Genomic DNA, 18265 nt, shown 5'->3' on the forward strand with positions numbered 1-18265 from the left:
AACATCAGATACAACTGTGAGTCAAAAAAGATGGGAAGAAAACACAGCTAACCATTAATCCCATTCATTCGGTCTTTTTAGCAGTATTTGCTGCAGAATGCACAGAACACGGTTACACTTGTGAAGACGTGGCGCTGGCTTTCACAATTAGAGTGAGAGGAAGAAGGGAAGAAAAAGCACAAAGCAGATTGAATTAGCCGCTTATTGGAAGACAGTATTATTTTTTTTTAAAAAAAGAAAACATACTGTACAAATGACATTTGGATGGTAGTTATTACTTGAAACATGATTCTTAAGTGCTGTAATGGTGATTTTGGTTCCCCTGTAACCATTTCTAGACTTCAAGTTCACCTGACTGGCGAAAGACATTATTTACATGCATAGTAATATAGGTACTTTGGAGATGTAAATTGTTTTCAGTGGTTTTGATGGGGTGACCTGTCAACACCAGAAGTCTGTCATTATCATATAAATGCTCTTGCTTGTTTGCGTTTATTTGGCATGTGTTTATTCACCTTCCTTCCCTCCCTTGCTATCTGCTCTGCATGTTGTACAGCAGGAGAGGGCCATCAGAGGATTCACTTCACAATCACAAAGTTTAAGTCGTCAGTTGCAGGTGACTACTCCTGTCATTCTGAAGTGCTTAGTGGCGGAAAGGGCTGTTCTAACCCATGCAACGCCTAGCGGTGCCACTTGTGGACTGTTCAATAGGTTCGGGAAGGTGTGCGAGTATCAGCATCCCACTTGTGCTGCATATGCAGCACAGCAAAACACCTATTTGCTTTGCCACACGTTGCTTCTAAACCCTGTCTTCACAGCCAGCCTTACCTGATGCATAAAAAGGAGTTATAAAACTCATTTTTTTGTTGGGGGGAGGGGAAGGAGGGAAATGGTTAATGCAGCCTTTGAATAAGTGCTACCCTGCTCTTTAAATGCTAAAGTTCACTAAAACTCCAGTGATTTATGTGCAGCTTTTGACTGCCAGCACCTGGCAGATGAAGAAACCTACTCAAGCTTCAGTCATAAACAGATAGCATACAATTTAATTTTAATGTGCTCGTTAGTCGTAGCACATTTCAGACATAATTGTGAATGCAACACAAAATTATAGCAAAAAGACAATTTTAATGCTGCTGTAGAAAAAAAGGTTATATGAAGAGTCATATAATGGTGCTTCATTGTCAACAACAAAACAGGGCACAGAGTGCATTACAGTGTCTGTGCTGTTTACATGCCAATATTTTATACATAGATTCTCATATGGTGTCAGCTGTCAGTTACTTCTGCAAATTAACTGCCAAAAATGGAGACGAACAGAATCACTTAGTGTGCTGGTAACCACGGGTTACCTTTCATATGCCTAAAGATAAAGCTGCAGTATGGAATCTTGGGAGAATAATTAGGCAGAACAAAACAGAAAGTTACCAGTTGAAATAAAAAGGCATTCTACAATAGGAAATAACAACCAAGAGCGCTTATAAATAAGTAAAAGAGGTTATATCACAGAATGCCTCATAACTTTTAAGCAAAGTACTACAGTACAAACATTTTAAAGGCTTTATCAATGTTTAGGAAATACAGTACAAGTTTTCAAATAGATTTAACCCTTTGAGCACTGAGTTTGTTTTGAATTTTCTCTTTTTATTTAATTTTACTTTTTTACTAATAAATACCTTTAAAAGTCATGTTGTGCAAAACAGTTATAATGCATGCCAGGAATGCAGTCCATGGCTTCTGTTTCTTCAGACAGTTTTAAAAAAAAAAAGAAAAAAAAAGATAGCAACACTAATAAATATGTATAATTTAAACATGAACCTCTATTAATATAAATGTACTGTACGGGGAAACAAAACAAAACATACTTTGCTTTAAGAACAATGTTTCTGAATACTCTATAAATGCTATCTGTGGTATCTTTCATCGTATAATTTACAATGTTTGGATGTTAAAAGAAAAACAGATCTAAAAAATGAAATATACACTATATATAAGTACAGTTCATACCTGGGGCTTATCAGGTACAAAAAACACTGTTGCTAAAAATGCTGAAGAAAAAGAAAAATGGCATTAACCACAATCACATTTTTCATAAAAGATTTTGAAATCTATACAATATATACACCTATGTTTCAATGTGAAAATTATATTTTTAAATTTCAAGGTGTGAGACACCTCTGCATAAATGGAGGTTCATATTACTAAACAAAACTAAGCTGGTAAAGTGTTTTTTTTATTAAAAAAATAAAAATAAAAAACAACAACAAAAAACATATCCATACATTTTTACCAAATTAATGCAAAAGTGCTTCAAAGTACTCAGAGGGCTAAAGATTATAGGGTGAGAAATACCAGCACACTTAGGTCACATGAAAAAAGTGCACCAGAATTAGTTATAAATGCTTAATTAAACTGTCTGTTAATGCATGCAGCTTGATGCATCAGAGGGATGCACAGCAACTAAATCCAATTTACACAAAGTTCCAAACACTTACCACTGCATTTTAACCTTCATATTTTACCAGTAACAACAGCTGATTATGCACCTCTATTTAAACACTGTACAGTTATACAAAACAGTTCAGCCCAGAGCGACTCTGGAGTTAAAATAAGAACATGTGCCAAGAACTAAACAGTAGCTTTAAGGCGTCTTTGACAGTTTTCCTCAAAGCAAATTACAGTTATTCTAATCAAAACCAAATGCTACTGCTTCTCTAACTCTGAAACATACAGAAGATGATCCTCTGGTGACTTCCCATGTGTTTTACTAAGATGAAGTTTAACAGCATGCTTGCTTGCAAAAGTCCTGTTACAAAGTTTGCACTGGTAAGAAGTTCCGATATCTTCCTCTGGAGAGGATGTCACCAGCTTTTCAGACGGTGACTTGGCTTGTGCTATCTGATTGTTAATCTGTTCACTGGACAGTTTTGACAAGTCTCTTAACCTGAAACCCAGATGCGATTCAAGATGACTGATATAAGTTGAAGGAGTTCTGATCTGTGACGCACAGTCATTACAAAAGAACACTGGATGCCCAGTGTCCAAATTTTTAAGGAACTTAGTTCCCCCTGTCCTTCGGAGCTGGTATTTCACATTGGCTAGCCAGTGGCTAATTGTGGTCATTGAAAGTCCTGTAAACCTGGAAATGTGCATTCTTTCTTGAGGGCTCAAGTCTGACATGATGTATTTACCCTCTGAAGTCTGCCGTAAACTAGCTGCAAACTGGGCCTGCAAGATGAGCAAATGCTGAGGGTTCCAGTTAGACTGACGTCCCTTCCTTTTCTGAGCGGGTGTACTCTCTTCTGGTTCCTCTATTGTGGTACCATCAATGTCAGATTTCTCAGATATGCTGGAAGGTGTGGAAGATTTTGATGTGTGACTTTCTGTCAGGTTCTTCAGCATATCAGATATATCTGACAAGGCATTCTCGCGTAGCGGCGAGTTTGACATGAATGACACGACTGCAGATGTCTTTGCTGTTGTCACTGTAGATGAAGAAGATGCAGAAGATGTCGATGTGGATGACAAAAGCGCTGAACCCAAAGAGCAGCTTTTGTCACTCTTGCCTTTCGTCAAATCTATGGGTTGGTCATTGTTGACATGATAAAAATAACGTTCTAAGTGGTCCGTTTTTTTGGACTGTAGAGGTGGGGTGGCTACTGCAGCCTTTTCTGCCAAACTATTGCTCATTTTAAAAAGCATGCTCATTGGGTCCAAAGCGGGCAAAGATGGCTTTGCAGCCTTCCCAAGGTGAATATTCATGACAGACTGCAGTGCACTTAATGGATTTACAAATGGCTGTTCAGGAGGGTGATCAGTAATGATAGCTGTGCTGCTACTTAAAGAACTTACAATTGATTTAACGGGTTCTTTCCCATTTTCCACAGGTTCTACAGTTGGACTGTCCTTGCAGCCATCTCTCTGAGGGACTGGGCTGTTCTGCTGGTTTTTAAAGCCACCATCATTGGAGGCATCCATTTTAAGGGGTTCACTGACTTCACTACTGCATGGTGAAGGTGTTGCACGCTTCATTGGAGAAAGCTTTCCTTCAGGCTCTTTCATTTTCTCCTCCACTTTAGCCACCTTCTCAGTGACTTTCTTTACCAATTCTTCCATAGCGTGAAAGTTTGTTTTTGGCACAGGTGAGGTCTGGCTGCTTGGCGGAGACACCAAAGGCTGGTTTTTAGATGGTGATACTAGTTCATTGTTTCCAAACATAGGTTTTAATGGTGTACTTTTGCCAGATGAACCCAATGATAGCTTCATCATATTTGGCAGCTGATAGGCAGCATGAATGCTGGGGTAGCCACCCCAGCTTGGTGTGCCATTCTGGGCCTTATTTATAGCTGATGTAACTGTGTTTTCTAAAGATTTCAATATATCTAGTCCCCCTTTAGGGCTTTCTTCTAGGTCATTTTCAGTCAAGTAATGGTACTTTGAAGAAATATCATATTTCTCCTCATCTCCACTTGACTTTTCTTTGTCCTTCATTTTGTCATCAGCAATGTTTCTTTCTTTATCTACTTCTTTTTTTATTTCAACATTTGATTTAGGGGAAACACTAGATGGTGTATTGGAAGGAGATGTAAAAGTGGTGGCAGCTAGTGGCACAGACTGGACTTTCTCATCTACTAAGGATGTTATTGTAGGTGTTGCTGGGGCTTCTATAATTGGCTTCCCTTTTTTCATGGCAGAGTTAGTGACTTTAATAAAATGCCCCGTCACCATCATGTGAGCAGTGAGTTCCTGCAGAGTGTCATGTGAACTTCCACATTCCATGCACTTCAGAATTTGAGATTTCCTTGCCTCAAAGTGCCAGGCATAGCTCGCACCATTCTGGTGACCATAGCGATTATTTGGTGTAATGTAGGGATTGGAATTCTTTTGAAGTGCATCATTGGTATCCAAGATTGTTGTTTTTGGTGTCCCACCTGTGGAATCTGGAGAACTTGGAAGTTCAAGCTCTAGTGATGCTTTCTTTCTAGGAGCTGGGATAATTTTTGCTGCTACAGGTGTAACAGGTTCCTTCAGAGGCACTTTTTGGTAGTGTTTTGTTTTGATCATATGAACACTCAAATCCTGAAGAGATTCAAATGAATGACCACAGTACATACACTTTAATACTTTCTGGGCATCTTCTTTCCCTTCCATTTCAAGCAATGAGCGTTTACGAGGTTTGGACCATCTTTTAGGGTTATTGTTATCAGTTTCATGGTTGTCATCTCGATAATGTCCCGTTTCATTCATGTGCACTGTTAATTCTACTAAAGTATCATAGGCAGCACTGCAGTCTTTACAGCGGAATTTACTGGCTCCAGTAAATATAGAGCCATAAAGCTTACTGCTTTGTCTGTACAATTGAACTGTACTAAAAAGGCTCGGTTCAGGAAGAATTCTGCTTTGAGAAACTTGCTGCAGTGTTTTAGCCATAGCAGTCTGGTGCCAGTCAAAGCTGCCACTTCCACAACTGCTGCTGCTGCTGCTGCTACTGCTGCTGCTACCATTGTTTTTTTCTGAAATTGGCTGGTGAATATTCAAATTGAGATTGGACCAGTAGGAATTGGAGAGAAAGTTATTATATACAGCTTTCATTTGTTCTAAACTATCAGATACAGTAGAGTCTTCGAGTGGTATCGAAACCTCCTTGTTCTCTTCTTCATTTTTAATAGAACTGCTCTCAAAGTCTGCCATGCGGTCACTTGTCTCACTGATGTGTGACTCACTGTCCATTTCATGGCTAGAAAATTCAGCAGCTGGAGAATTTTGGTAGCTTTGGCAGTTCTTACTGAAGTCTTTCTCTGGACATATATATTTTGCTGAAGGCTCACCATCAACTGTGTTTTCATCAGGTTCCACATCTTCTTCCACCAATGCTGCTGCTTTTAGTTCGTCTGAAACATAAGCTATTATGAAGAGAAGAAAATATGTTAGTTTCTACCGATCGTACTTTCACTCAAGTGTTTCAGCCAAAGAACTGCACTTATTTGTAAAATTAAACAGTTAAAATTTAGTGTTTCTTCTGAGCAAGAAAAAAATCTGCTCTTCAAACATAATTTGCCACCTTATTCTTCTCAAGGGGCAACAGCTTGAAATTAAAACTAAATTTGAAATTAATGAAGCACATTCTGGAGGTGGCATTCATTTCTAAAGTAATAAATTACTTGTATCAACCTCAGAGACAGCAGTTCCTGTCTGTCAATTAATATGTCTTATGCTTCTCCTACCCCTAATGCATTTCTTAACAGACAGATTCACAATTTAAATTAAGCAAGCATTTTTTGCTCATTACAGTTTTGAGACTCAATCTTTAATAAATATAAAGTAAAAGAAACATCAAAAATTCCTACAAAGTAAAAAAAAATAAATCCCCAGTTGCAATAATTAAAAAAATGAGATTTTCATGAAGTTATCATTATTAGTAGTTATCATATTTTGAGAGGAGACAGTAAAAACAGGTGACACAGCCTTCTGAAACAGCTCACTAACAGCAATTTGAAGATATTCATTATGGGTGTAACAAATGACCCATTCACATTTAAGTGTACCTTTCTCAACAAGAAAGCCTATGCAGAATTATGTCAGGAGCTAGTTCAAGAAAATTGGTATGCTGTACTCATTCTTGCTGTATAAATATATACGAGACCTTCCAGTGGACCTTACAAATGTCAAAGTGTTTGCTCTTTAGACTACTTTGTCAATATTTACTCAGCATAAGCTACACAGACACCCAACAGGGATCCTGTCTTTTTTTCCTCCTCAAGTAATGCAACTGGTGATTTAAATTTAAGATACTCTTCCTAAATAGGATAGTTGAGAACTGACAGTAAACATGTTCTATTTTTCCACAGAGCTTCTGTGCACGTATTCTACATATATTAAGTCTACCTAAATTTTTCCTTCAGGAAAGGAAACTACAGTAACATTAGGAGAGGGATCAATAATTGATCAAAATAATCTATTTCTATATAGTGCATTAATTTACAGCTAAAAAAGCAAAATAGATCATGACTGTTCTGTATTAAGTGGAATTTAAAATGTGCTTGCAATCTATCACAAATTTAATTATAAACTTGAAAAAAACATGTGTCCAGTAGATTCTGTGGTTGAGGACACTTGACTTTTGACCTTCTTCTCTGCAACACAGCTGGAATGTATGGGTATCTGTATTGTAAACACCTTAAACAATCTACAGCTTGTTTCTTCAGGCAATAGTGCTACGAAGATAATGATTAATATCCCAAGAAGAGGAAAAAATGTAGGAGAATACTATAGTAGATATCATATATACAGTATTGAACCTTGCAAACTTATTTCAGTGAAAATATGTTTACGTGTGTCAGAAAGCCAAAAAAGACATAAACAATTGTTAAAGCACGAATGTAATCAGGCTTTTAGTTTCATAAGAATATTTCTTCATTCTGTTAGGAAATACAAAATATTCACTACTATTTCTCACGTGGATGAATGGTAACAAATCTTCCTCCAAGCATGGAAAATTATAATCTGATCTACAGAATAGCAGCTAAACCTTTGAAGGCACAAACATAACACAATAGTAACAGGTAATTGTAATTAGATGATTTAAGCTCAGGTAATTTCAACACATTTCAAGAAAATTCATGCAGCAAGGCTCCTATTTTTAACATTTGGAAGAATGTAGTTTGAAAGAATTAAGTTAAAAACTTTAAATTATTATAAGATGTTTTGAAGATGCTGATAACATCTTTAAAAACATATATATGTGCTCTCATGAAATAGAACGTCTCTCTTTTTCTCTATTTTACGGTTTTTCGGAATGTTTTGAAAGAATTAAACAATCCTTATTTTACGTGTGCTACAGTCATGCTGGCAATCTGTAGTCAGGATCAGTGCCTACCACGCAAATACATGCAATGAAGCCACAGTAATGAATTTATCATCTAACAAGATGGATTTCATACAATACTTTCATTCCCTGATAGATGGTACAGATTGCTTTTGATTTTATTTGTGCATTCATGTTTCTATACTCTACCAAAATCTTCAGCAAAATCTCCAGCAAAGCAGACCAGAGCTCTCTAGAGCTAAAAAAAAAAATAAAAATATTAAATAATGACTAGTAACTTGTAAACAATTGACAACCAACTACCTCCATCTGAACTATGCCAAAGATCCTAGTGATAAGAATGAGGAAGGATGGAGGGAAGAAATGACAGCATGAACCTATGATTTGGAAGCAAATGTACCCTTTTTCTCTTCCACCTTGTCGAAACAATTTTTCTTTTACAGAATCACAGAATCACAGAATCACAGAATTTCTAGGTTGGAAGAGACCTCAAGATCATCGAGTCCAACCTCTAACCTAACACTAACAGTCCCCACTAAACCATATCCCTAAGCTCTACATCTAAACGTCTTTTGAAGACTTCCAGGGATGGTGACTCAACCACCTCCCTGGGCAGCCCGTTCCAGTGCCTAACAACCCTTTCAGTAAAGAAATTCTTCCTAACATCTAACCTAAAACTCCCCTGGCGTAACTTTAGCCCATTCCCCCTCGTCCTGTCACCAGGCACATGGGAGAACAGGCCAACCCCCACATTGCTACAGCCTCCTTTAATGTACTTATACAGAGCAATAAGGTCACCCCTGAGCCTCCTCTTCTCTAGGCTGAACAAGCCCAGCTCCTTCAGCCGCTCCTCATAGGACTTGCTCTCCAGGCCCCTCACCAGCTTCGTCGCCCTTCTTTGGACCCGCTCAAGCACCTCGATGTCTTTCTTGTAGCGAGGGGCCCAAAACTGAACACAGTACTCGAGGTGCGGCCTCACCAGAGCCGAGTACAGGGGGACGATCACCTCCCTAGCCCTGCTGGTCACAGTGTTTCTGATACAAGCCAGGATGCCGTTGGCCTTCTTGGCCACCTGAGCACACTGCTGGCTCATATTCAGACGACTGTCCACCATCACTCCCAGGTCCTTCTCTGCCTGGCAGCTCTCCAACCATTCCTCTCCCAGCCTGTAGTTCTGCTTGGGGTTATTGCGCCCCAGGTGCAGGACCCGGCACTTGGCCTTGTTGAACTTCATACAGTTGACCTCAGCCCATCGGTGCAGCCTATCCAGATCCTCCTGCAGAGCCTTCCTACCCTCGAGCAGATCGACACACGCACCTAGCTTGGTGTCATCTGCAAACTTACTGAGGGTGCACTCAGTGCCGTCATCCAGATCATTGATGAAGATGTTAAAGAGGACCGGCCCCAGCACCGAGCCCTGGAGGACGCCACTAGTGACTGGCCTCCAACTGGACTTGGCTCCATTTACCACAACTCTTTGGGCCCGGCTATCCAGCCAGTTTCTAACCCAACGAAGCGTGCTACTCTCATTCCTTTGCCTCATGTGAAACTGAAGACTCCCTTTTTAAGAGGTAAAGAAAATCCAAGGTTATTGAGGTTATTGTCACCCTGCCTGCGTTTGAATGATCTTGTGCACGCCTGCAGTCTGAGATGAAAGACCAAAGCACCCTATAAATGTACCTGTCCTTCACTCTTTCTGTCCACTGGGTACTAGCACGAGCGTGTGCCACCCACTCTCACACACCACGTACCAAAGTCCTGGACTGGGTCCCTGCATGCAACTGAAGTGTTCCCGCCGACCAGTGCTCACCAACATGGACAGGGGGCACAGAACCAAGTCCCTAATTAGTGTGGTTTTCTTTACACTTTTATTTCTCTTAGCACTGAAATCTTGTGAATTTTGTTTGGATGAAACACTTGTATTGTCACATTCACCATTTCTTTCAAGAGTGACTTTTACATTAGGGAAAACCTCCAGCATGTGGCTCATTTAAATGTAAATCTATTTACCTTTCATGCTTTCTTTGCCCTTTTCACCAACTATCAAGCATATTTGCGTGTTAACCAGGAGCTGCCTCTTCTATAGCTGTTCTCCTTCCTAAACTCAAGTTGTGAAGCCAAGTTGTGACATCAGTCTTTGATCCAGATATGTGGGAAATGAGGAATAAACAACAGCGTGGAATTTAACCCAGCAACCTGCAACTTTAATCAAGTGACAGTTTGAACAACTCCTTCTGCTCCCTGCACAAGGGAGAGGAGGGATGAAACACAACATTACCCCCTACTTACTCAACCAAAGGTGTATACAAGCAATGACTGTGTTTGGGGAAACATCTCAGCCTAAGAGTTAAGACACGGCCCTAAGCAGTTTGTGCCAGTAGCTTCTAACATCTTATTCCAAGGGTTGGTCACCTACCACATGCCTTCAGGGCTGAAGTATGGCATCAGAAGACAACCCATCAAATCTTGGCCAACATGCAGTGGCAGACTCAGCCATTCTCAAAGGTTTCTGCACCACTACAGGTAGGTTTACAGTGGCTGAAGAGCTCACAGCTCCCTAAGGCTTTGTCCTCAGAGAATCCATCAGCAGGTAATGGATGCACTTCCTCCTCAGAAAACCCAACTGAATTGTTATCAGCATGTGGGACAGAAGGGGATTAAGGCCAAATTTTAGTCTCACACCACAGGGGAGTATGGGATTAAGAGCACTGGAGGAAAGGAGCCCAACTGCAGCTAAGGGAACCTCTGATCCAGTGTGAGGTTGTGCCTCACCACAACCTACTCAGAGGGAGATGATGACTGGCATTCTGTCTGGGTGCAACAGACAGAAGGAAGAGGAGGGCAGTGCTGAGAAACTTCTCCTTTGGTTAAGTACCTACAGGAAGAGCAAAGAGACTACGAAAATGGAAAATAAAATCAGGAGGAGATGGTTAAAAATAACAAAACAAAATAAAAAAACTTAATTGAGATTCACTGCTGACGGAGAGATTGTCTTTAAGAAGCACTATCTCAGTCCATATTTACTCAGCTGTTTGCTTCTTATTAATAAAAAAGAGAGACTCCTGGTTTGATATGTTTCAAGTGTAGAGTAAATGTTTGAAACAGCAGGGCATCTGTACAACTGTTCTTCAACATCTTGACAGCAAAGTCTGAGTTGGAAAAAAAAAAGACTTTAAAGGCAACTCTAACAGCAGAAGTTAATAATAATGGAAATGAAAGAAATTATGTGCTTCTGTATTTTTGTTTTTCTTTTTCAAGTGTAAAAGAAGAATAAAAAGTCACCATTCCCAAAAAAAAGTTTGTAGTTTACATCTTGCAGGACACCATAACGCACAATAAACTGCCTGCAATTTGACCATGTTGTCACCGTGACATATCTGACAAAAGATGGGCAGTGGTTCTGGGGGGAGGCCCTCAGTTTCTAGAGATGAGGATATCCAAGGGATTATGGAACCTATTGCAGGTACAGCTATTGAGAGGTTGAGAATGGTTCCCTCATTAATATTTATTAAAATTATTAACTAAATTGCAAGGTAAAAATGAAATTAACACATTTGATATAAATACATAACTGTAAGCTGTGGTATAATGGAATTCATTTCCATACAAGGGGGAATTACCTTCAAAACCAAGCTATGGATCATTTCTTTGCCAATGGAAATAAATGGTGATACATCACTACCCAAAATGATTTAGTGCATATTGTTTATACACTAATACACTCATGTACCTCTCTCTACACTGACACCACAGGCACTATAGACAGCTCAGACACTATCCAAAGCCAGAGAAACGTCATCAGCCCATTATGTTTCTGCAGAGCTGGAACAGCCACTGCTCCACTGACCTCCTGGGCCAAACTTTGCCACCTCCCGAGGTGCCCACCAGCACCACAGCCCCTGGCTCGAGCCTCGTCTATGAGAGCTCCTCAGTAGCACTCAGATGAAAATGCGGCCTGGCTCTCCTCCCTTCCATGGCAGCATCCACACAATGTCCACAATGTGGTCAGACATGCACCTCAAGTTTCTTTGGAAAAACAAAACCTTAGCATTAAAGACATACTTTACTCTTCTCCCAAAGCCAATTAATTGCAGGATTCTTCTCATATTTCCTGAAAAAAATGTATCTGAGACCATATATTTTGGCTTGGATCTATCCAAATATTTCATTGCTATACTTTTGCAATGTCTTAATTATGATTTTTTTTTTTTTTGCTAAGACTTTGATTTTAATTAGCTTACCAGAATATATTTAAACTAGAATATAAGCTCTTTGCTTGAAAAAGTATCAAAACATTCAAGTATTCTTCCAACATGAAAAAATGCTTGACTACAAGTTCATCAAAACCATTCAATTTCTTGGAAGTATTTTGATTTAACCAAATGGCCTTTTATTAAAAAAATGCAACCAACTTTATTACTTATTTATGCATAGTTTGAAGTCATCGTGTAATGCTAAAGATCATTTCCCAAACCACCTAATTTTTGATTGCATATTGAAACTTTTAAACCCTTAAAAAAAAGGGAATCCATTTACATCTCACACTTCAAGAACAGAACAGAAGACAGATGCTGGGAGCTGGAAGGCTCCAGCCACCTAAGAAATTACTTGATTATTATTATTATTATTATTTACAATTTGAGTAACCTATGAAAAAAACCTCAAGGAGTCTACAGTTTCTGTGGGGTCATTCAGAGTCAAGATGGGGCATGGCCTGAACACAAGTCAAGAGAAAGCCAACAGCTTTCCTGAGACACTTTGACTGTGCCAATGGACATTATACACAAAATTAATGAACAGAGGCAAGAGAAAAACAGCCAGTGGATGGAATCAATCAAAGACCTAATGCAACTGTAGGCATACAAAATAGTTCTATCAGTCTGTTAGAAAACTCCCACTCCTCAGGCCTTCCACTTACAGGAAGAAAGGCAAACATCCCACCCACGAGTTATTTCTATACAGAGTCTGACTGATAATTTGCATGTAGCTGAAACTATGTTTGAGAATTCACCATGTGGCAGAGATGTCAGTACATTCCTAGTGAGGCAACAGAAACAGGAGGCCATAGTGGCTCCTGGTTTAGAAGAGTGGCACATGACTACACTGCCCCTGAACAGGCATGGCAATGCTGATCAGCCAACACCTTGAGCGGGACGTTTTTTTTTGTTAGAAAGGTGAAAAGTTCTGTTTCATAGGGGCAGGACTATCTATTATGGGAGATAAATGTCATTTCCAAGTGGAGAGGTCAGCACTGCTCTCACCTGTTGGCTGAAGTAGCTGGTACCTTGCACCAAAGCACGATCCTACTCCAAGATTATTCTGATTATTCTGCCCACTGGCAAGGTCAAGAATATTAATTTGTAACATGTTAATTTGATGTGGTGTGCATGGTTCATGCTAGTTTAGCTGGATTTTTGTATGTTGATACATCTGCAGACTTTGCATGACAATAATATTGTAGTATGAAGTTACTGGGAATCGGCACAGATGATGCAACACAGTATGCCAATTTAGGCACTAGAAACTTTGAACTGTACTTGTGTTTGTTCCTTCGTGAAAATACTGCAGCTGTCTGATACAGAGTTCAGAAACAGGCCAAAAGAAGATGGCCAGCTGCTCTAATACAGCATCCTGGCCTGGTACTACATTTGGAGCAACTTCTGAGAGTTCAGATCAACTGTTAAGCGCTAAGAGTTGAGAATTACGTGGACAAGAATACACAGGGAAGAGATGATAACCAGGACTGAGTTCATACATCATTAACGTGTGGACCACCTAGACTCAGTAAAGCAAGCACCTCTTCCTCATGTCACTGTATTCCATAGTCCCTTGCCTTTCATGTACTTCAAAGGAGTGTACAGAATTCAGGTCTCCTGTTCAATTCAGACTTTACGCTGACATACAAAAGGTATCATCGAGGGAACCTACAAATAAAAACAGCAAAAATTCAAAAATTTCTACTAATTCTGCTAAAGCAGGCATTCTTTTTTTCTGGAACATAATACTGCTCAGTCTTTTTTTTTTTGTTTTTATTCCTGTTAAAAGCACACATTCATATGCTATCTCCTTCATTAAATACACACCTGAAAAAATAGAATGCCATTATATTAAATGCTGTCTTAGGAACGACTTCGCACCATTGGCCATCATTCCACTTTGGTGTTCAAAAGCTCCAATGACTGTTTTACTCTTCACAGCAACCCTGTGGAAGAAGCATTCTTACTCACAGTTTATAGCTATGGCCCTGGAAATCCAAAGTTAAAAATAACTTGCCCAGTGCCAGACAAGAAGACAAGTAAAGAAGCCTGCAACTCCTGTAGGTTAATATATATAACACAGTTATTTACACAAAGTATGAGAAGAAAGCTTAAATCTGTGTTTTTGTTCCTATGTTTCTTCACAGTATGTTTATGTGAGTGCAATTTATGTGTGTAACTGAAGATAATTGCTAGTTTTCAGCTTAAAAAATTACTAAGGATAAAATACTCAGTGAAATGCCCACATGTACACATACTGTGCAAAATCTAGAGCCTGTGGTTAAAAAATCTCCACCGAACCAAGCTGCTAGAATCCAGTAAATGCTGAATCTGCATACTGCCAGCAAACTCCTTATCACAATGGGGAAAATAGGAAAGGTTTTTGAAATTAGGAAAGGAATTGTCACAACTCTTATCCAAAAAGCTTTCTGCTCCCAGCACAGAGCAAGACTCCAGGTAAGCCGTGAATGTCTGCTCTACCAGGGCAGCGTTGGAGATGTAACACGATGGATCATGCCTCCCTCCTTGAAAGCCATGCTCTGCCTTAATTTCTGCCCGGGACCTGAACTCCCTGAATTCAACCTGCTGAGCAGAGTTTTTCTAAAATCTGCTCAAATTATCCACCCAAGAAACGTAACACCATGTCTTCCTAACATGGAAAACAGTACAAGCTCATATCACGCTGCAGTGCACATAGGGTTGTGTGAGGATCAGTCTGAGATCTGTCTCACTTAGAGAGCAGATCTGCAGGAAGTTTCTAACATGAAGGGATCTGAAGATTGACAAAATCTTTCAGAGACTCAAGGTCCAAATTACTCCCATGTATAATGTACTGAATCATATGGGTTTTAAAAGAGAATTCCTCATGTAAAATTTGCTATCGGATGTCAATATTGTACAGTTGGAAGAGAACGCCATGCTTATGAGAATAGCTCAGAAGGTATGGCTGGTCAGGAACAACCAACTTTTTTTTTGGTTGTCCTAAATTTGCAGTCACACATACATGATAGAGCTGACTTCCAAAAATACTGCTGCGCAGAAGCTGGGAGGCAGTTTATGTTCCACTCTATGTGCCCACGGCTGACAACCAGCAGCAATGCAGGATCACAGCATCCAAGTGGAAAGGCTGAGAAACACAGTGGGCTCCTGCATGGACAAAAGGCCCTCACTTGCTATCATATTTTGCATTTGGGGGGAGTAGACATTTTGACAGCCCCTATGAGCATAAGCCTGAAATTTCTGTCTGATCCTGCTGAAATAGAAAAAGGAGAAAAAAAGGTCTTGGCCTTCTCTGTCACTGCAAAAACAGTCTTTCTCAAGCACTGTTGAGACTAGATCAAGTAGGTAAGTAAGAAACAAGGACTGTGAACACCCGGTGGGAATTCTCAATTGCTGTTTGGTTTGAGTAGTTTCATGGTCATCAATATTCAAAGAGTACCTTCCTCTTCCTCCCCTCCCCATCTCCAGGTTACTGGGGAAGGGGTACCCTTCCTGCAAGAACACCAGAGTTACAAACGCACATCACACACAGGGGCACACAGCTTCCCGCTAACCCTTGGAGGGTTGAGAGCCACCTAACAAGCCATGGAGGGGAGACAACACCAGGCGAAGGATTCAAGAGCCAGACACAAACTGTTGAAGTAAATAGCTCACAAGCAGCCCCACAGTCTGAAAGCATTCACATAAACTTAACAAATACAATTACAATGTGCATTAGTAACAGGAAAAAAAATCTACATTTTCTGTATAAATTATTCATCACAAGTAAATGTGATCCACTCCGAGACAAAACTGGTTTTGTGTTGGTTTCTAAGACAGTTGCTAGGTGTGAAGTACTACACATGTGTTAGAATTTCCCACTCCATGCAAGCACATATTACAGCAGGAAGTAAATGCTTGATTTTGATTTAGGAGGGACACTGGGTTTTGGACTCTTCACAGAATTTTTCTAGGCATAGAATTACCATTTCCTCTAGTAGACAAAAATGTTTACTGGAATACACAAAGAATAAAAAATAAATGGATTTTTCAAAAATTATTTTTAATAAAAGTCACTATCAACATACTGATAAGAACAAGCCAAATTATCTGTGTGAATTGGTACTAAAATATGCAGTGACACAACCTCTGCTTGATATCAGCATTTGGGTGGCATCTTTTAATCACTGAAAAGCACACAGGGCATTCACCAAACGAATACAAGATTCACAGCCAACTGCAGGATAAGCAGGCATGAGCATAAAAGTTCTCAATATGGCTCTAATAGCTCTTAATTATTATAATCCTTCACTGAGCAAACAGATGTTGTAAGGGAACTTTACTTTCTTCAAATGCAGTAATCAAACCATTCTGCTTCTGCCCTGCCTCTTTTCAGTAAATGCTTTGTATACTGGAGTGGAAATAGCAAATTTAGTGACAAAATGACCATTTAATTGTCACAGAAATCTGTTTCTGAACAAAACTGATGTTGTCATTTCTCTTTATCCACATTTCTCTGAGCCTTCTGATTGCAGTTTAGAATTTTTTGGACTAAAAAAATCTTACACCTTACTTTCTATAATCTTCCCACATCCTTGGTTGCTCCAAATCTGCCACATCTTACAAGTTTTACAGTGACCAGAACACTGGCTTTGTATGTGTTTAACCATACTAACATTAACACACATCTCAACCTGCAGCCTTCATTTTTCTTGCAAACTTGAAATTCCTATTGAAGCCCTTTATACAGTAGTTTCAATAGCTATTTTAGTTGCAGTGACTGCTTACAATAAACTCCATACAACTGTATGAATGGTATAGGAGAAATCCAAATGATTTCAATCACAATTTCAGCTATTGTGAACTTGTACTTATAATGAAGTTTCTCCATGAAAAAAAGGAGTTCACTGTGGGCCAACAAAGCTTTGTGTCCTTTCAGAGTTTTTATTCAGCCTTCGTTTAAGAAAAACAACTATTGACTGCTGTATGAATCCTAAGACTTAGAGAAAGCAAAGATCCCAAGGCTTACCTCTACAAGATGCCCCCAACTTGTTTTGTATGGAAAGCAAAAAAAAAAAAAGCACTGAATATTCATTTCACTCATTTGCTAACTATACTAATATGCTCTTTTGTAAATGAGTCTCTATCTAGCACTAGCTATTGAACTGAAGGATATTTTAATAGGTGGGTTTTGCTATAACGCCACACTAAGATAATGTGCTGGAAACAAATGGTTCACTGATTCCTGAATAGAAAATTTGCTGGAAAACCCTGAGAACTAGAAGATGAGGGGGGAGAGGATTAAAATGCTTCTTCAAAGCCACCAACCAAACCCTTGTCATTTTTAAAAGATGGTCCTATGGCACAATATGAATAGTTTATAGCCACAATTGTGAACATTCAATGTCATATAAGAAAAGACACTTGTCAAGAGCCTTTCCCTTACAAGCACCCTCATCATGACCTGTGTTAATGAAGTTAATTGAATTTAAGATCAATAATGGTTAATTATTGCAATTTGACATTCTGAGATAAATGGCTTTAAGACAGAGAAATGTGTGTGTATGTGAATTCTCTCCAAGAAGGTGAACACGTTACAGCCTAAGAGGGATCACACAGTCCTTCCATTGATTCTGGTACAATCTGATCGACCTAATCCTCTGATGAATGTGGGCTTTTCACAGCTACAAGTAAATGTTCTACAAGACTACTCTAACCCTTGTCACTGACCAAATCTATATGAGCTGTACACTACAAATCTATTGAGATAGATTAAAGAACTGCTGTAGAAACAAGAGATGCTTCAATAAAGATGAAGGTTTATTATACTAACTACAAACATTGCATGCAGTATGTAATTATGAATGCTTATGGATTATAAGAGCTTAATTTTAGTCAGTTGGATGTAAGTGGTCAAAACTGAACAACAGTGTGAAATTATAATTTAAAAAAAAAAAAAAATCCAACAACGAACCTGAATTTGATGACTTATCTGTGAACATTCAATAAGTAAGTGACTTCAAAATCATCCTTGAAATGTGCAAGATAACAAGATGCCCATGCTTATAGACAAGTATTTATTTCATAAAGTCACTCATCAACCCACTCCATTTATTTTTTTTGCCTTTTTATTTTTTTTTAAGTTTACTTTCATAGTAGTTCCTCAACAGGAAAACGTTTTTTCAAACATGTTAGTAATGATATTCTT

At 39.1% G+C, this 18265-nt stretch overlaps 1 protein-coding gene across 4 annotated transcripts in view; it reads right to left on the reverse strand.

Annotated features, from left to right (window-relative positions):
- Nucleotides 1-1023: 1023 nt before the first annotated feature.
- Nucleotides 1024-18265, reverse strand: part of TSHZ3 (teashirt zinc finger homeobox 3) — a 65893-nt gene continuing 48651 nt past the window's right edge. For all 4 annotated transcript variants that reach the window (XM_038185502.2, XM_038185504.2, XM_038185503.2 and 1 more), the window contains one exon: nucleotides 1024-5900. In XM_038185502.2, coding sequence (XP_038041430.1) covers nucleotides 2701-5900 — 3200 coding nt within the window. In that variant the 3' untranslated portion in view covers nucleotides 1024-2700. The remainder of the gene's footprint in view (nucleotides 5901-18265) is intronic.

This window comes from Anas platyrhynchos, chromosome 12 (genome assembly GCF_047663525.1).
Source record: "Anas platyrhynchos isolate ZD024472 breed Pekin duck chromosome 12, IASCAAS_PekinDuck_T2T, whole genome shotgun sequence".
Taxonomy (NCBI): Eukaryota; Metazoa; Chordata; class Aves; order Anseriformes; family Anatidae; genus Anas; species Anas platyrhynchos.